Source organism: Zalophus californianus, chromosome 4 (genome assembly GCF_009762305.2).
Source record: "Zalophus californianus isolate mZalCal1 chromosome 4, mZalCal1.pri.v2, whole genome shotgun sequence".
NCBI classification, from domain to species: domain Eukaryota; kingdom Metazoa; phylum Chordata; class Mammalia; order Carnivora; family Otariidae; genus Zalophus; species Zalophus californianus.
In genome coordinates this window covers 14,912,103-14,931,140 of record NC_045598.1, presented here as the reverse complement: position 1 = coordinate 14,931,140, position 19,038 = coordinate 14,912,103, and the positions used below count along the sequence as shown (strand labels likewise).

General features: G+C 55.9%; 1 protein-coding gene and 1 long non-coding RNA gene across 2 annotated transcripts; both read left to right on the top strand.

Moving 5' to 3' along the window:
* Nucleotides 1–10,031: 10,031 nt before the first annotated feature.
* CAMK2N1 (calcium/calmodulin dependent protein kinase II inhibitor 1) lies at nt 10,032–14,031 on the top strand. Its single transcript, XM_027578999.2, has 2 exons — nt 10,032–11,162; nt 12,718–14,031. Exons 1-2 carry the CDS (start codon nt 10,997–10,999, stop codon nt 12,786–12,788), a joined length of 237 nt encoding a protein of 78 aa, XP_027434800.1. The 5' UTR covers nt 10,032–10,996; the 3' UTR covers nt 12,789–14,031.
* Nucleotides 14,032–15,094: 1,063 nt separating this feature from the next.
* On the top strand, nt 15,095–18,051 carry LOC113914118. The gene is made up of 3 exons (XR_003517384.1): nt 15,095–15,570; nt 16,893–16,969; nt 17,727–18,051. It is a non-coding gene; the product is annotated as an uncharacterized LOC113914118 (long non-coding RNA).
* The last annotated feature ends 987 nt before the right edge of the window (nt 18,052–19,038 follow it).

The window sequence follows — 19,038 nt, the reverse complement described above, 5'->3', positions numbered from 1 at the left end:
AGAAGCCGGGAGGCAGGTCCTTTGGAATCCTAACTCATTCAGAATTATGATAGAAAAATTTAAGAAGCAACAATATGTGGAACATTAAAAAGCAAACAACAACACGACAAACTTGGCCAATCTGGCACCCTTACGACCCTGGTCCCAGACCATGAAAATCCCAACTGGACGGTGGGTCTGAGGCTGATGATCCCGCAGGGGCCTCTGGAATGCTCAGAGGAAGAGCCGGTCATGTTCACTGATGGGGCATTTATTCATCTAACAAACATTTGCTAAATGTATATTTAGCAATCTCTGTGCCTGGAGTTGCAAAATGAGTAAGACCGCAATCTCTGCCCTCGGCAGGGCTCAGAGTTGTCTTAGTATACTCTCATTATTCTAAAGGCAGTAAACTGTATCGGCCAGTGTGTGATGACCCTCAGTTGTTGGGCATATTTGCTGTTCACAGAAGAGTGTAGCTGGGATGAGCCTTTGAAATTGACCTGGTTAGAGCAGATTCCCATTCAAAATAAACCGACCAAGGGCAGTCCAGCGTTGCAGAAGGGGGAGCCAAGCAGAGAAGACGTACCCCACAGAGCCTACAATGACCTAATCCTGACCGTGTCCCCTCTGCTTGAAGCACTTCCCCAGGCCCCCTGTCATCTCCAGGGCCTAGGCCCTGACTCTTCCCTGGCATCTGAGGGCCTGTGTAACCCAGCCCAGCTGTCCAAGCCTTTCTGCATCCCTCCGTCCCATGTCTGTGGCTCCTGTCCGCACAGTCAGTGAGGTTCCTGAGACATGCCATGCTGTGTCCTGCCCCTGGCATCCTGGCTCTTCACCTTGCTAACGTCTACTTACCTTTCCAACTCAGCTTTAGGTGGTGTCCCCTCCATTCCTAGGTGCCTTGGAGGGGTTAGGTGCCCCTCCCCTGAGAATCCATAATACAGTCTTCTCACTCCTGCCCTTAACCGAATTGCCCCTGTCCTTGGGCAGGACCTGCCTGCATCTTATTTTTTCTCGGGTCATCACTTTACACTAGTTAGAGCTAACGTTAGGGCTTGATCTTTGCTGGGTACTCACTAAGTGCTCTCCATGATCCATGTCATTTAATCTGCACCCTGAGTTACGTGTTTGTATTATTCTTCCTTTAAAAGAGAAGGAAACCGGGGCACCGGGCGGGCTCAGTAGGTTAAGTGTCTGCCTTCGGCTCAGGGTCCCGATCCCAGGATCCTGGGTTGGAGCCTCACGTTGGGCTCCCTGCTCAGCGGGGAGCCTGCTTCTTTCTCTCCCCCTCCACCCTGCTTGTGCTTTCTCTCTCTCAAATGGATAAAATATAAATAAATAAAAATAATAATAAATAAATAAATAAATAAATAAATAAATAAATAAATAAATAAATGAGTGAATGAATGAATGAATGCAAGCAAGCAAACCAAGGCCCAGAGTGGTCAGGTGTCTTGCCAAGCTCACAAGAGAGTCAAGATTTAAGCCCACGCAGTCTGACTCCAAGCCCAAGAGCTTAAGCAGTGAATGTCCGTGGAATGGGCAAGTTGACTAGCGAGTGAACTAGACGTGGGTAAGCAGTCCTGAGAGGCTGCTTGTGGGAGTCGGTTACTGGACCAGAGAGGCGGGCCATGACCTGGTTGTAAGGAGTGAGGGAAGGGCCTCTCTTAGGGCCTCAAGCCAATGTAGATAAACTGTATGAGAGGAACTGACCAGCGAGCTGACCCTAATGTTGAGGACTCCGCACAGGAAAGTTGGGACGAAGTCATTGTGTGGTGGGAAATAGTCTGGACTGGCAGCCCAAAGGCTGGCCTGCTCTCAGGACCTGGCTCTGTTGCTGTGTGATCTAAATGGAGTGATTTGACCTCCCTGGGCCTCAGCTCTGTCTGTAAATGGAGCAAGTTGGATTCGAAGCCCTCCAAACCTCCATCCAGCTGTGACATTTTGCATGTCTAAGCGTGGATGAGGAGCCAGGAGGGCAGTGTGGAGGTCCTCTTTGGGGCTGCAAGTCTGATAGATGAGAGCCGGGCCCTCTTCAGGCTAGCTGCCCGCCACAGCTTCGGGACCACATTCCCCTAAAGCCAAGGAGATCAGTACATTTCTAATTAGATAGTGTTAACTTATCAATTTTGAATGAGATAAGGTTTCGATGTAAGATGTCCTGAATTGCTCCCTGGAGTGCTCATTAGTCCCTTCCCCTGCAGCTGCCTTATTGTTTTCCAGATGCCAGCCAAGGGACCTGGCATTTCCCTTCCCCAAGAGGTGGGGCGCATGAGGCCCAGCAGTGACACCGGCCTTGGTTAGAGGGGCTGACCGCGCCGTGGGCGCGCCCCCCCCCCCCCCCCCCCCCCCCCCCGTCCTGCCCTTTACCCTCTGTCCTTGACAGAGCCGATTCCCTTTCGTGACGTTCCTCAAATTCAGCTCCCTCCGGATTGGGCCACGACTCTGGAGGGCCACAGCTGAACTCAACAAGCATTAATTAGGCACCGAGTGTGCCAGGCACCTTGGATCTGTAACCTGAATGTTTCTAGGCTCGGGGGGGGGGGGGGGGGAGGGGAGGGAGGGCCAAATCCAGGTCGTATTAATATTAATGTCCAAATTGCCCCAGCTGCAGGCCTCCCAGCCCCTCATCACCTTTCCTAGCACCTTGAAGGTGCTTCGTAGGGTGGAGCTTCATACACGCTTGCAATAAGTTGGTCCATAGTCCTATTTCTTCCTACGCTTCCCCCCGCCCCCCCACCCCCGCAGGACTCTGCCTGGGATCCCTCCTACTGCTGCAGGCTCTGCCAGTGACCTCCAGGTGGCGCTGTGCCCCCATGTTGAGGCCGTCTGAGGCCTCAGGAGGCAACCAGAGACTGTTCTTCCAAAGGTCTATGCAAGATATTCTCTCCTCTGAAGGGCGGGAACAGACCTGGGAGGATCTCGAACTGCCGATTCCAGGTCCCGCGGGGCAACAGCCCTGGAAAGGGGAGAAGCAGGGATTTTTCTCTCTGGTTCCTTCCTTTCTCTGCCCAACTCACCAGGAAGCTGGGTGCAGATGTGAAAGTTTTGAGAAGCCCAGAAAATTCTGGGGAAAAAAAATCTCCCATTTCTCCCCCAATAATTTCCCAGGCATTCACGTCTTTAAATATACTAACCATGATTTCTTTCAACAAAAACGAGATATGCATAATGCATCACATGTTCTTTAAATACTCAAATGACTTCATACTGGTAAAGGATGCTTAAAAAAAAATTGTATGGCATAGATTCTGATTCTTCGCACAAGAAGCGTTTTTCTCAGCAGGAGAAAGAAAGAAGCTTCTCTCAGCCGGGGCCTGCTGTCCTGCTCTTGTCTCTCCTGTCCCCCTCGTCAAAGTGCCCAGCCCCTCTGTCCCCCTGCCCTGTTCCCTCTTGTCAACTACTTTCCTCGGCAGTCCTGCCTCTTAATCTGCCCTGTTTGCCTCTTGCCTCCCAGGGTGTGTAAGAGTTTTCTTCCTCCGCGTGTGGATCTGTCCTCCCAGTCCCCCCCCCCCCCCGCCCCCAGGCTTTCTTAGGTCCTCTGCTTCTGTCTCCTGCTGCTTCCGTGGGGCTGGCTCACCTCCCATCTTTCTCACCTGTGCTTGGCCCCTGCGCTTGCAGATCGGATTTCCTCCCTCCCCAGCCCCTGCCCAGGCCAAGGCAGGATGGGGAGGGCTCTGTGACCATGCAGTGGCTGCTCCTCCCTCTTCTCCCCTTCCTGTCACATAGGGAGTTCCTTTCCTAGGGAGCAAGGGCCCTTCTGTCCTACCCCCGGAGGGCTTTTAGGTGGCGGGACTCACGGCGTGGGGCTGTCCCCAGCAGTGACCCCACAGCACCTCATCTGATCCGTAAATCTCCCTTTGAGGCTGATCTGGTTACCCCCCTTTCAGAGCTAAGAGGAATTTTGGCTCAGAGGGGGAAGTGACGGCATCCACATCCGTGGATATGGTGTAGGAAGGGGTGTAGGAAGGGGTGTAGCTGGGATTGGCACGGGTCTTCTGATTTACCCTCTTTTACTTGCCTCTTCAGCAGGTCCGGGTAAACAGATCTGTGCTGGGAGACTTGGGGGTCTTGGTCCCAGCATTGTCTCTGGCGGGGCAGCTCATCTTCCCTGTTTGGAACCGGCTTTCCCCCTCTGGGGAGTGGGAAAGTACCTCTTCTCTGCCTTGCCACCCTTACTCGTCCTCAGGGACCTGAAATGACATCGCATCCAGGGGATGGGCAAGTGCTTGACTAACAGCCAGTGGAGGTGGAAGGGTCCAGAGCTGCGCACAGCCCCTCAGCGGGCTCATGAAGTCAGTGGCCACATTCCTCTGCTCAGGCTTGAGCCACCATAGGTCTGACCCAGGTTTGGGGGGAGAGGCAGGAGTGAGGGCCTCTGGGCTTCAGATGTAAAAAGCCCTTCTGTTGTCACAGGAGACTGGTGGGGAATGGCATTTGTAGGATCTAGTCCTACCCTCTTTTCTAAGGGGCCACGGGGTTCAGAGGTCCACTGGGAACCGGGGTACACAATTTCCTGCTTCTGGGAAAGAGAAATCCATCTCTTTTATGAGATTTCCAAAGAGTCCCTGGCCTGCAAGAGGTCTGGACTCTTTAATATACAACCCCTCCATATCTGTGGGTAGGCCGAGGTGTAGAGACCGGAAGAGGCTTGTCTCTGGTTTGGTGACTCCCAGGTGTCCTCAGGGAGGCACTGTCGCCCAACAGTTGGGAGCTCAGCCTTGAGTCAGACCAGCTGCCTCTCCTGGGCCATTCCTTGCAGCTCTGGCTTACCTCTCAACTTCCTTGGCCGCAGACCCCTTACAGATGGTATAAGACAGAGCACGGTCACTCCCAAGGTAATCATGAGTAGCCATTAGCATGATCTGGGGCCTGGTAAGCTCTTAGTAGTACTGGGCAGTGGGAGTTTTGGATCAGAAGGTGGTGGTGGCCTTTTCTGAACTTGCTGGGGTCAGCTCCTTCTTCGTCCCCTTTAGCTCAGCTCATTGTTCTGGTGGGGTCAGGGGCTCTTTCATCAGCGGACCTTTGGGCCTCTTGGGAGCTCTAGACAGACGAAGGCCGACATGTGGGTAAAGTATTCAGGGCCCAGGCTTCAGAGCCAGACCACAGTTCCCAGGCTCCTGAGCCTCCCCCGTGTGTCCGCAGGGTTAAATGTGTACCTGCCTTTGTCTGCCCCTAGGGTCCTGAGGATGCACAAGAGCACTATGGCACTAGGCCTGTCTGAGGCCATCTTTTTTCCCACTCCTAGAGGCTCTATCGTTTTCCAGGGTGGCACAGAGCCCCAGCACCCCAGCCGCTCGATCTGGTTTGGGGGCTGTAGGCAGAGCGGCTCTGGGATGTAGAGCTCCGGGACCCCTCCCTTCCTCCCTCCTCCCTGTGAGGATGCGGAAATGAGGAGGGTGGGGGAGAGCACATTCAGGACACTACCGAATATCCCCTTTTCATTTTCTGGTGACATCGGCTCCTAAACTCCTCCCTGCTGTCCTCACCCTTCCTTAGGTTTTGCTGAAGAGCCTGTGGGACTCCTACCTTGTGGGCTGTGGGTACAATAGAAACTTAAAAAATTACCCTCTGATCCTTTTATGTATTTTATCTGAAATACAGCAAACTTCCTTGTTGAGAAAAGCCCTTTTATTTTCTGACTAATCCTGGGTTTGCTGCAGCTGCCCGCCCCCATAACAGTTCTGGGTGGGCTGAGTGATGCAGCACTAAGAGCAGGGGGGAGCCCTTGGTTCCAGCAAGCCCCATGGGGGGGCCCAGTTTCCCGTCTGTAATGGGAGGAGACTGGACCAGATAAACTCTACGGGTGGTTTCCCACTGAGCTGTCTAAGCTCTGGGCATTCTTTGGAGATCCTTCAGGGGAATATGGGGGGGACCCCCCAAAGTGTGGGTCTTGAGCCCCAACTCCCCAGCAGCTGGCCCTTTATCTATTTTTTATTTACTGAGGTTTCTTGTAAGATATTTTCTGAAGAAAGGGTCTTGGTGATCAGACAGATGAAGGAAGAAGAGTCCTTGAGCTGTCCTGGGGAAGTACGGTGCGGCCACAAAGTCCTCAACACACATTCGCTGAAGGAGTGAGAGATGCATGAATTCTTCTCTTATTGTTCTTTGATTCCGAGGCCTAAACCGCGTGCGTGAGTTAACACGCCTCTCTCTCACGGCGTGTGTCCGTGCGTATGTGCGTGAGTGGGGAGCTGGGGGGCCGAGGCCCTGCCTGGCCGCGCCCAGGTTCCGTCCAGGAGCCGAGAGGGGTGGGGGTGACGCGGGATGGCATCCAGGCTTGGCTCAGAGTGGTGGTGCCCTGCTGGGAGGCCACTTAGCCTCTCTGGAGGTGACCAGCTGGCACTGACCCTCGGACAGCGTCCTGGCCTTCCCTGCTGACAGAAGGCTAGGGTCAGAGCCAGCCCTGCCTGAGGCTCGGCATTCCCTGTCCTCCCCCTATGTGGCAGGGTACCTGGCGCTGAGGGTGTCCCACAGCTGCACTCTTCTCTGAGGTCTTGCCATTGCTCTCTGCTGCAGGCCGCTCTTGCCTCAGTTCCCGTCTGGGTAGGAGTACAGGCGAAGGACACAAAGGGAACCACTGTGTGCCAGATTTTGTGCTGGGTACTGCTTGGGCTGGCTTTCCCTTTGTCCCCCCCCAACCCTGGTGTAGGGGCTCAGTGCACAGCAGGGGACCTTGCCAAGACTAGCACTTCAACCGGGGGGAATGTCTGTGCCCAAGGGGCTGTGGGCGTGGTCCAGTCCTGTGGTCCTCAGTTCTGCGGAGAGTCCTAGGGTCCCGTGAAGGAGCTTTCGGATGAAGTTTGGGGGGAAGCCCCCCACTTTTGCCTCAAGGAGGTTTTGTCTACTTTAGATTTGGGAGAACTGGCTGATTTTGCAGCTGAAAAAAAAGATGTGATTTTTCTTCAAGTTTCCTATTTTGTGATGTGGAGTCAGAGGCCGAGGGGCAAGAACTAGCTTATTCAAGGCCACAAAGAGAGTCGATAGCTGAGGATGCAAACTATGTTCATCCAGGACTTACTCTGTATCAGGCATATGATGCTTGTATGATATCTTTTCCTGGAACAAACCTGACCAAATAAGAATATTATAGCCCCATTCGACAGATGAGAGAACTGAGGCACCATGAGGTGAAATAATCACAGAGTTAGGAAATGCCACGTTAGGGATTTGAATGTGGCAGCCCCAGTGAAGGCTGCCCCCTCCCCCCCCCCCCGGGGCTACTGCACTAGACCGTGTACCACCAGTCTTCCCTTGCTGGGTAGTAGGTAAGGCAGCTTCCACTCCTGTCTTACTTGGTCCACGCCTCCACCTGGCCCTGGCATCCTCAACACAGCCCTGGGCATCTGGCTCAGAGCCAGCCCCTCAGCTTTAGAAGAGAACGCAGGGATCCCCAGGATGTGTCTGCATCCTGGTCTAGCGCCCCGGAGATAAAGAGATGCCCCCCACTGAAGTCTGGCCAGAAGGGAGGATTGAGCGCGGCCTTTGTAACAGAGACAGCTGGGAGGGGTAGAGGTACAGGAACGTCACACTGATTCACGCTTGCTCTTGCAGAACTGCCGCGTGAACTTGGAGACACCAGTCAAGCTTCAGGTACCTAATCTGTAAAATGGGCCTGACTGTCTCAGTCCTGCAGCTTCTAAAGGCTAAGGGAAGGCTCCAAGGAGGTAATAGTCATGGAAATGCTTTTCTGACTGTCCAGTGCCCCCTGTCTGGGGTGCATGTGGGGGGGGGGTGTGTGCTTCAGGAAGGGGGTGGGTACTGAGTTGGGAAGGTGCAATGCTTCCACCTTTAACCTTATTTGCAACAGGGCAAGGAAAACCAAAAAACAGATGGGGTGTAGAAGTCGGCTTATCTCCTTCCCTCTCGGTTGCTGTGTGTGCAGGGCTCCTCGGCCCTCCCGGTGCTGCGGTGCTCACCTCTGTACAGTGGGGACTGTGCTAGATGCTCATTGTGTAAATTGCTTCATAACTCAGCAGCACGGAGGGAACCAGGTGATTACAGTGGTCCCCAGCCCTGCATGAGTGTCCCCTATAAGGATCTGGAACCACAACTGGGAAGAGTGGCTTCTCCTGGCTCCATCACTGGGCCTGCGACCTTGGCAAGTCCCTTATCCCCTTTCTGCGAATATCAGTTAGAGGATGCAAGGTCTCCTCTTTTTACCTCAGAAGGTATTTATTTTGAGAGCAAGGTCAATAATGGAGGTGAAATGCGTTGGGGGAAAAACAGAAAAGCAGAATACAAATGTAAGAGCTTCTTGTTGTAACTTGATCATCCTGCTTGTTACGGCTTTCTCTTCCAGCATTTGGCCTGGTGCTAACCTCAAAGCAAAAGCAGACGCTCTGTGGAGACTTCATGAATGGGGCGGCTTGTGGAGGGATGCAAAGGGAAACTGCAGGCCTGCACCGACAAGCTGGACACGCGGGGGGATGTGGGGCGAGCCCCTGAGCCTCTCTCTCAGGGTCTCAGTCCGCCCCCTTTGTCAATGAGGAGGCTGGGCTGGATCATCCTCACGGATCCTCCCGGCTCGGAGAGCTCTGAAGTGGGAATGATGAAGTGCTAGTGTTCTTTCTCATTAAGCACCCAGGAGCTTGATTTCATTTTGTTTTGCTAAGAGTTCCCTGTGAGGCACCCAGGCAGCTAGCCAGCCACATGCCCCATTTTAAAGCTGAGATTATGGAAGTTCAGCGAGGGGACGTGACTTGTCCCAAGTCACACAGCTAGCCCATGACAAGGTAGGGACTCAAAACCCAGGCCTGACTCCCACTCCACACCCATTCCACCTGTCCCACCGTCTCTGCCTCCCCTTTCTCGGCCCCTTCCTCCCCTCTCCCCCAGGTGCCTGGCTCTGGGCAGGGTACCCTTTTGCGTAGTTGGGGGAGAGGGCTGGGCTGGTTCCTCTCAGGTAGCCCCCCTTACCAGATGTTATGTCACTAAAAAACCACACCCCTTTCCCTCCAGCCTGCCCCGACCCAGAGTTTCTAGAATGAAAGGAGAGAGTCACTAAGGATGGGACCAGATGGCAGGGGCAGCAACTGAGCCCAGCTGAGACTTCACCCTAGACCTGCCTTCAGCAGGTTCCACGACCTTGGGACGGTTGCCTCTCTCTGGTCAGGCTGGCTCTGCCGAGTGAAGGCGGTCCTCCAGGGGGGAGTGCAGGTGCTGTTGGCTCTGGGCGAAGATAATGAGCCCTCCTCACGCAACTTGCCCCCTCGGAGTTAGGATCTGCTTGGGCAGATGTGCCTCCCAGGGCCTCTGGGGGCTGCCCCGGTCTCCCTCCCTCCTGGACCGTGGAGCCCACTCCTCGCCACAGAAGCCACATTCTCTCCCCAGGGGCTCGAGGCTGTTGCTGGCAGGGAGGTCCCCCAGGGCAGAGGGCTGCAGGCCTGGGGCGTCCCCGGGGGAGGAGGCAGCGACGCCCAGAGCCGGGCATCCCGGGCGAGCCCGGCGTAATGAGGTGCTCCCCTCTCCTCCGGGAGACGGGGCTGCCCCCTCCCCCCTTCCGCCTCCACCCGGAGGCCCCTCGGGAGCCCGAGTCCTGAGCCTCTGAGCCTCGGCTGGGCAGCAGGGCCTTCCAGGGCGATCGCAGCGGGGGAAGGAGGGGGTGAGGCCCAAGGGGCCGAGCCCCGGGTGTGTGAAGTGGGGCGCCAGTGTGGTGGGGGAGGGGGCTCCCTGGTTTGAGGCCGGAGGGGGAGGCTGTGTCCTCAGGTCGCCCTCGCCTCCTCCGACCTTTGGCCTCCGGGGAGACCGGCGTCCATCTGTCCTTCCCGGCGTGTGGTCTTTGGTCCGCTCCCCCCCCCGCCTCGCCCCCCCCCCCCTCCCCCCGCTCCCGGCTCCCCCGCCCGCCCCGCCCCGCCCCGCGGGAGGCCGAGCGGGCGGCGGGTCCGGCGTGCACCGGCTCAGGGCCGGGTAAACACCCCGCGGGAGGGGTGCGGGGGAAGGAGGCGCCGGGAGGCCGCCGGGCCGGGCGGGGCTCGCGGGGGGGCCCCTGGGCGCCGGCGGGCCGGCGGGGGCCGGGGGGCGGGGGCAGGAAGCGAGCCGCGGCCCGGGCCGGCCCGCGCGGCCCCGTGACGTCGCGCGGCTTCCAGGGATCTCTCCCCGCGGCCCCCGGGTCCCCTCGTCCACCGCCCTCCTCCCGCCCTCCTCCCCCGCGCCTCGCCTCCGCGCCGCGGCCGGCATTTCTCGCTCGCAGCTCGCTCGCGGGCTGGCTCCTCCGTCCCGGACTCCTCCTCCGCTCGCTCCCACTCTCCGCCTTCCTTCCCCGACCCTCTTTCTCTCCCCGCCGGCCCCCGGCCCCGCTCCTCTCCGCTCCTCCCTCGGCCGCGGCGAGCCGGACCCGTCGCTGCCTCCCCTTTCTTCTCTCCCTCCCCTCCGTCTCTCCCTGCCGGTCCCCCTGCCTCCCTCTCCCTTTCTCCTCTGTTTTTCTCGCCGTCTCCCTCCCGGTTTCTCTCTCCCCTCCCTCCCTCCGGGCATCCTCTCCCCTCCACCCCCGTGCCCTCCCTCCTCCCTCGCTCCCCTCCCCCTCCGCCCCTCCGCGCCCCGCCGCTCGCCGCTCCCCAGTCAGCCTCCCCGAAGCCGCGCCGGCCGCCGCCCGCACTCGCCGCAGGACCGGCCAGCCGGGCTCCCCGGGGTGCGCCCTCCTCGGCCCCGCGCCCCGCGGGCTCGCCGGGACACCCCCCCCCCGCTCCGGCTCGCGCCCCGCCCGGCCCGGCCCCCGCCCAGCGCCCGGGCGCGCCGAGGATGTGAGTCCTGCTCGCCGGTGCGGGAGCAGCAGCCACTCGCGCGCCGAGCGGGAGCGCAGCGCAGCGCAGCGCCGGGCGCTCGCCGGGTCGCTCGGGCGGGCGGCGCGCTCTCGCCCCAGCGGTGCCCCCCGGTCCCTCGCCGGCGCCACCGCCGCAGCAGCCCGCGGGCCGTCCCCGGCCGGCCGCCCCCGGCCCCAGCGCCGCTGACCCTGTCCGCCGCGGGCGGGGACGCGGGCGGAGGAGGCGCCGCCGCGGAGCCCCCGGACGCGACCATGTCGGAGGTGCTGCCCTACGGCGACGAGAAGCTGAGCCCCTACGGCGACGGCGGCGACGTGGGCCAGATCTTCTCCTGCCGCCTGCAGGACACCAACAACTTCTTCGGCGCCGGGCAGAACAAGCGGCCGCCCAAGCTGGGCCAGATCGGCCGGAGCAAGCGGGGTGAGTTCGCGGGTCCCCTCCCCGGACGCCCCTTTTCTTGGGCGCCGAGGCCTGGCCGAGGTGTGTGGGGCTCTTCCGCACCCGGGAGCCGGTTCCGACCGAATGGAATCCCATCGCGCGGAACTGGGGGGGGGGATCCAGCACTGCGGGTCGGGCACCGGCCGGCCGCGGAAACCCCTCCCCCTCAGCCTGATTCCGGTTGGGGTCACCCAGGGGGCGTGGCGGCCTCGAGCTGCCGCGGGGGCTGGAAGGTTATTCCCGGGTCCCCACCCCGCGCCAAAGTTTGCTTTTCGATTTCTACCCCCCTCCCCTTTTGCGCAGTGTAGTCGCGGCTGCACTCGCTCTATAACCCGGTGGGGAGGGGGTCCCCAGGGCTCCCCAAGAGACGGCGTGGAGAACTGCTGGGGGGACCCCACTCCCGCGGGGAAGACGAGGGGCTTTCGGGGCGCACGGGCTTCTCATTGTTACTTAGCAGGGGAGGGGTTGGCCAAGTCCGAGCGCGCGGCGCGGGAGCTGGAAAAGCCGGGTCGGGGGGGGGGGAGCGGCGGGAGACTGGGACGCAGAGAGGCTAGGAGAGGAGCTCCAGAGGCGCGGGGACAATGAGGGGGACCGAGAGCCGCCCGGAGATACTGAGACGCAGAGATGGGGGGCTGGTGGGGGGAGGCGGGTGGTGGATCGGGGGAGACCGAGAGGGGCAGAGGCCGAGACAAAGCTCGGGAGAGGGAGCCAGAGCGGGAGAGACAGCAAGCCGGGCACCCAGTCGGAGAAGGACAGAGAAGCAGCTGAAACAATGAGGGAGTCCGACACCCCAGACGGGGGGAGACCCAGAGACCTCGACAGGCGACGGCCACGCCGAGAGACTGATGGCGGGACTGAGGAAGACGAGGCTAGCTAGGTAGAGGTGGTGAGAGAGGCGGAGGGGGCTGGCGGGAGGCCGGCAGCGCGGGGAGACTCTGACCTCTGCGGCGGCGGGCTGCGCGGAGGGGGCGCGCAGGAGGGGGCCGCCCGCCCTGGCCGAGGTCAGATCCCGGACCCGCCGCGCGCCGTGGCCCCCGGCCCCCGGGCCCCCGCGTGCCCCCTTGCTCCGCGCAACCTCCGTACCCAGAGCCTGGGCCACCCGCGCCGCGCTCTGGGCACCCCCGAGGGTCCCCGACCCGGAGAGCTTGGCACCTCCTCCCCGCCCTCTTCTGCCGGGGAGCCTTCTTTCTAAATAAATGCGCTCGGGGAGGTGCCGTGGGGTGAGGACGCGGCCAGTGCGTGTCTCGGCTGCGGCCGGGCCTGCGGGATTTGCGCCCTTTCCGTTGCCTTTTCTCAGAACCGAACCCGGACGCAGCCTGGGGTGGGGGGGAGCGGTTCAGAGGGAAGCAGCACAGCGTCCCCCCGCAGAGACAGAAGAGGTTGGGGGCTGTGTCAGCGCGCGCGGGGAACCCCCCCCAACCTCTCCCTCGCCTCCCGCATTTCCCAGTCCCCGGGCGGAACGGGCGACGTCGGAGACCCCCGGCGAGGCCCAGGCGCGCTCACGTCTCCTTTTCTCCCCCCCTTTTTTTTTTTGCAGTTGTTATTGAAGATGATAGGATTGATGACGTGCTGAAAAATATGACAGACAAGGCACCTCCTGGTGTCTAACTCCCCCAAAGACAATGAGTTAAGGGAGAGTAAGAACGGCTTGGTAACAGTTATTGGCAAAAAGAGCATGAAAAGAGAAAGCACTTTGAAATGTATTACTAGCTTGCTACCCACGATGAAATCACCAACCTGTATCTCGTGTCGGGCCGGGAGACAGACGAGGCGTGAGAAGGAGGAGGAGAAGGCTCTGGGCTCCTCAGCAAAAATAAAAATTAAAAAAAAAAATTTTAAAATTTAAAAATCACTATATACACATATAAAGAAATAAAGAAGTCTCAGTTGCAGCTATTTGTCAAAATTAATATCCATTTCTTTTTATACACAGTGAATATTGCGCAATTATAGATCTGGATTTTGAACCACTTAAATAATGAAGCGGCAACACCAGGTGTTTTGAGGTGTTGGCATTCTTCGCTGATTTGGCTGTTCCCAATGTTTACATTATTTAATCTTGCAAAAATGATTCTGTGCACTTGGATGTGAAAGCTGTCCGGTTTTATTTTTTTATGTTGTTATCCTTGGATGTACGGAAAATCAGCAAATGATCTCTATAGATACTCTGTTTTAGTTTGGTCATCATTTGAAGTTATCAGGAATGTATTTAAAACAAGAAGAGAACTTTTCTAAGGAATGATACATAGGAAGAATCCTTGTTTTATTTAAAAATGACTTGTAAAGCTTGTGTTTCTTTGTTGCTGCAAGCTATTTGCCCAAGTTAATGCAAACGGACACATTTTATATGTCAGGAAAAAAACCCCACAAAAACAAAGAAAAAAAATGCTTGAGCTTTTTCTAACCTTTCTGCAGTCTGTTGTGTGAGGAGCCTGTTTTTTTTCTCTAATATTGTGTCAGTTTATTCTCTTTAATGGCTGTAAAAAAATGTAATCACAAGAGTGCCAAATATCTTGAAATGCCAAAAGGCATTTTGGTTTCTTTTCTTTTTCCCTGTGCTCTGAGTCCACGTAAAGGAATGCTTGGAGTGTCTTTTCTGTTATTTATAGGGGTTCTCTTAAGGCACACCAGCTGCCTGTTTTGCATGGTATTTGCAAAAAAAAAAAAAAAAAACCGCCTCTTGCGTGAGGAAATCTTTTACCATTTTTTGTTTGCAACTTTGGACCTCAAGAGGTTTCTTCCCTTCCCTGTTCCCTCTTTTCTTAATTCGATATTCTGGATGTTGCACCTGTAACCAGCACACAGGGCTCTTTCTCCAAATGTACAATAAAAGAACTGTCCCTGTGTCTCACTCCTCTCTTGTCTCTGCTTCGGTTCAGGGGACTTGCTTTTTGTCTGCTGGCTGCAGATAGGAAAGAGGGACCCATAGCTTTGGTCTGCGAGGCAGCCAGGCGGTGTGGAGGGCCCTGTGGGTTGGGCTCAGGTGGCAGGAAAGACGGTAGACTGGCAGAGCCATTGCCCGAGGGAGAGTTCATTCCATTTGGACTTGCTTAGGGCTCTCCCTGCTTCCCTGTGGTTTCCGCCATCCCTTGTGGGGTGTGGAGAGAAGGGGGTCCCGGGGGGTTGGGAGGCAGGCAGTCTTGTTAAGAGCAGTGTTTAGAGGCTGGCAGACTTGGATTAAAATCCCAGCTCCTTCACTTCCGAACCGTATGGACTTGAGCAAGTCGCCTTGCTACTTGAAGCCTCAGTTTCCAAATCTGTAAGGTGGGGATCATGCTGCACCTGCCTCCTGGAGTTGAGAGAGGTTTAACACCACACCCAGCAGGAGGTACCACTCGGTCTTAGGCCTCCATAGGCCCACAGAATGCTTCACCAAGGGCCATCTGTCCTCAAAGGCAAGGCTGAGGGGCAGCGACACCCTTTCCCCTGCACCTTCAACTTCCAGCATTCACAGGCCATTGCAGAGTTCACAGGTCACTGTATAAGGAGGGTTGGGCCCTGTCTTCTGGGGCCCGCAGCCTGGTAGGTCTCAGGCTTCCCGAAATCACCACTTGAAAAGGCTCATTATAAAAAAAAAAATATCAGGCGCCCCTCCCCCCACCCCCCGTGGGGCAGTTAATGGTGGTGGAGCAGGTCCCTGTGGGGGGAGGGGCAGGAGAAGGGTTTTGGCTGGAGAAGGGCCTGGAGAAGTTTTCTTGGTGGCTGTTCTGCATCCAGGAGCCTCAGTGCCGGGAGCTTTTAATGTGTTTGTTGTAAAACTGTCAGCCAGGGAGTCACAACACAACTCACAGTGACAGGAGCCTGATTGTGACTCAGACATCAGGTAAGACAGGCCCCAGGGTGGTGGCGGTGGGGGGGGGGGGGAAGGGAAGACGGGCTCCAGAGGCCTGTGGGGGAAGAGGTCATGTCTCATCCCCCTTCCCAGGCAGTGGGGGTCTTGAGCCTCAGGAGGGCCCAGCAGAGAGGCTGGACATGCTATCAGCCATTAGTAGGAATGGTGGGCAAGTGGGAGCTGGTGGTGCCAGCAGGATGATAGGGGATGGGATGGCAGCTTGATTTTCCTAGGCGCATGACGCTGTCCTGCCAAGCCCAGAGAATCCCAGTGTTTTGGAGCTGATGGGCCTTTAGGCACCACAGATTCCCAACTCTCTTTCCCCCTGTTCTTTTCCCATGAGACCGTGGAGGTGTGCCGCCCTGGGAGTTAGGGGCAGGGCCCACCTTCTGCTCGGCCTCAGTCTGCCAGGAGGGGTGGGAGCCGAATGAAAAGATTCTTTCCGAAGGCACATCTCAGTCCGTACCAGGAGTAACTACCGCTTACCTGCTCAATGCCGTGCCGCCCTTCTCTTCTCCCGCATCATCGACCTGGCAACCTACAACGATCAACTCTCCGGTAGGTGAAGAAATTGATGCCCCAGAAGGGCTAAAAGGACCACAAAACAACCACATTAATTGAGCTTTTACTGTACACCAGGCTCACAATAGCCCCAGGAAGTGGGTATTATTCTTATCCTGACTGTGCAGGAGAAACCAGGGCCCAGGGATGTGAAGTAACTTGCATAAGGTCGCTGGGCTAGTAAGTTGGGCAGGAGTAGAACCCAGAGCCTGTGCTCTGGCTGGGGGGGTTGGGGGTGGAGGGGTGCAGAATCATCAGACCCCAGACCCAGGCTCAGTCCCAGCTGCAGCCATTGTCCTTCAGCCTTAAGGACACTTCAGTTGGTTCATTGTTTGGAGGTTATGCTCTCTGCCACTCTACACAACAGAAGCGGTCAGGAGGCAGGGCTTGGATGTGTCAGCGAAGGCCGGGAGCTGCCCTCTGCTAGGAAGGGGGAAGCACGGGGGCGCTCTGCCAAGGCTGTGGGGTCCATTTTAATAAGTGATGTATTCAAATGTTCTTGCTAGAGGCCACCCCGTCAGCCAAGGCAGGATCCTCTGCCTGGGAAGACAGAGTCGGCCTTTCCCGAGGACTCCATTCAGCAAAAGGGAATATCAATCTTTTAAATATACGCCAACATCGGGGGTAAATATTTGTTGAGAAGGCACTTTGGGGACTGGGCAGATATCAAATTATACCAAGTGCAGAATATGTTTGAAGTATCTGGTTAGGTGGCAATAAATATGGAAAAGGCCATTGCAAGTCTGGGGCGTGGGGAGGCTGTCTGTAAGGCTCCATGCATCGATCCAGCAGCCAGGGCTGCATTGTTCAAACTTCACTAATTGAATGCTTGTAATAAGCATCCATCTCCCTGGATTCTGCTTCCGTGGCCTGTCCAGGTTGACAGCCTGGAGTAATATCAAAAAGCACCTCTAAGGGGGAAATTGGCAAATTGAGTTTAAAAGAAAGAGACTTGAACATCACTGGATTAAAGGATTAAATAGGAACTCCTTCCTCTCTCCTGCTTAGAGCCTGGTGCATAATAAATGGTAGCCATCAGTGAACCATGTATGAAATGCCTACTATGTGCCTGGCAATGGACTTTCAGCAAACAGATCTTGTTGCATGAAGTGTCTTTGTAGAAGTACCCACTGGGGGTACCGAGGGGCAACGGAGGCACCACTGCGGGGTTGGGGAGTTGGGGGGATGGGGAGCGGCTTGGAGGAGTCCTCTTGCCTATTTTCATCATCAGCTCCTCAAAACCCCTGATAAATCTGAATGCTTGTTCTCCAAAGGCCCTGTTTTTTTTTTTTTAATTTTTTTTTTTTTTTATTCCAAAGGCCCTGTTAAGAGAAGTCTCCTACCCACTTCTAACCACATTGCCAGAAGTCTTCCCTCTCCGGATGGGGACTCGCAGGTACTGACTTCTTGCCCTGGAAAGGGAAGAGCGTGGCTCTCTGCTGGGATCTTCTCCTTTGACTAGTCCTCCAGTTTCATTCATTTGACAAATACCAACTTAGCACCCGCTATGGGCCAGACACTGAGTATACAGCCATGAGGAAGTGGGAGATTTCCTTGGGCTTGAAAAGGATGACAGTTCTGTGGAAATGAGGTTGGGCTGGGGTACCATCAAAGTCAGCAGCTTGGACCCGTGGTTGAGGCAAAAAGAGGGAACCAAAGAGAACTGGGTTTTGGGGGTTGCCTGAATCCCACTTTTCAAAAAATAAATTTTTACTTTAGAATAGTTTTAGGTTCACAGAAAAGTTGTGCGAATAGCATGGAGTTGTCAGTACCTCTGACTCAGTTTCTCCTATTGTTAACATCTGATATTACTATGATGGTACATTTTTCTTTTTTAAAATTTTATCTATTTATTTAAGAGAGAGAGAGAGAGAGAGCACCTGCAAGAGCAAGGAGAGGGGTAGAGGGGGAGGGAGAGGAAGAGAGGATCACTGAGTGCAGAGCCCAACTCCGGGCTTGATCCCAGGGCCCTGAGATCATGACCCGAGCCAAAACCAAGAGTCAGACACTTAACTGACTGAGCCACCCAGGCACCCCACTATGGTACATTTTTCACAATTAAGGAACCAACACTGGTACACCACTATTAATGAAACTCCACAGCTCATTTGGATTTCATTCCTTGTTTGCCTAATGTCTCTTTTCTGTTGCAGGATCCCATCCAGGACACCACATTCCAATTAGTCATCGAATCTCCTTAAGCTCCTCTGGGCCGTGATAATTTCTCAGACTTCCCTTGTTTTTGATGGAGTACTGGTCAGGTATTTGGTAGATGGTCCCTCAGCTGGGGTTTATCTCATGTTTTTCTCATGGTTCATCTGGGATTATGGGTTTTGGGAGGAAGACTGTGGGGGTAAACTGCCCTTCTCATTACATCATATCAAGAATACATGCTATCAACATGACTTATCACTGTTGCTGCTGACCTTGAGCACTCGACAGAGGTGGCATTGGTCAGGAGACTCCACTGCGAGGTTACTCCCCCACCTTCTTTCATACTGTCCCTCTTTGGAAGGAAACCATCATGTGTAGCCCACTTAAGGGTGTGGGGAGTTATTTTGGTGGGGGAGTATCTCCATAAATTACTTGGGATTTTTCTGCTCAGGTCATGTGAATGACCCACTTTTTGCTGTTCAACTTTGCCCTGTGTTGGGCAAGCTCACTGTGGTTTAGATGTAATCATGAATTCCAGGCAAATGGGAAAAAAACCAAAATGCCCACAAGGCCCAAGGTGCTGCCTGATGACCGATAGATGGAGCCTTACAAAAAAAATAGATTAAAAAAAACGCACACAAAAAACCCAACAACCTTAATAAAAGCAACTTCCTGTGGAGGGGAACTGTCACCCTGGTTAGAAACTGTGCAGAATTTTCTCTTGGAAACCTCAGGCAGCTGCTCTGGTTTATAAAATCTGCCTATTGGAGGGAAGCAGAAGGAAAAAAAAAAAACGGTTGTCGTTATTCCAGCAACAGAGATTCTCCCAAACCATATGCAAAAATAAATCCGAGGACCGGGCCTGTATCCGGGGAAACCTGGCAGCTGTGCTGGACCTGGTGGGGTGGCCTCTAGGGACCGGAGAGCCCATGCCTATGGGCCCCAAACCCTTCTCCAGCGCAAGCCAAAGTCCTGGACAGACAGCCCCACCTCGGGCCCCACCACCCCCTCACTCTGGGAGGAAGACTTGATTTATCTTGTCACCTCTCACATTGGAGGGTTTGTCCTTAACCCGGGGCTCTGCACGCCCACGGGCCTGGAGGAAGGTCCTTGACCCAGAAACAGCTGTTTGAGGACAAAGGGTCACGAGAGGGAAAGGGAGGTCAGGGAGGACGGCCAAAGGGAGGAGAAGGATCTGGGAAATGTGCCATGGGAAATCCTAACAGAATGGCAATGGGGGCTGGGCAGATGGGGGTCAGGCGGGGTTGGCAGGAAGTTGTCAGGGAAAGGGGTGTCCTGGAAAGCAGAGAG

Excerpts from the sequence above, each read along its gene's own strand:
- CAMK2N1 (XM_027578999.2), top strand. The coding sequence starts at position 10,997 with ATGTCGGAGGTGCTGCCCTACGGCGACGAGAAGCTGAGCCCCTACGGC. Across the intron at positions 11,163-12,717 it reads GATCGGCCGGAGCAAGCGGG|TTGTTATTGAAGATGATAGG; the intron begins GTGAGTTCGCGG and ends TTTTTTTTGCAG.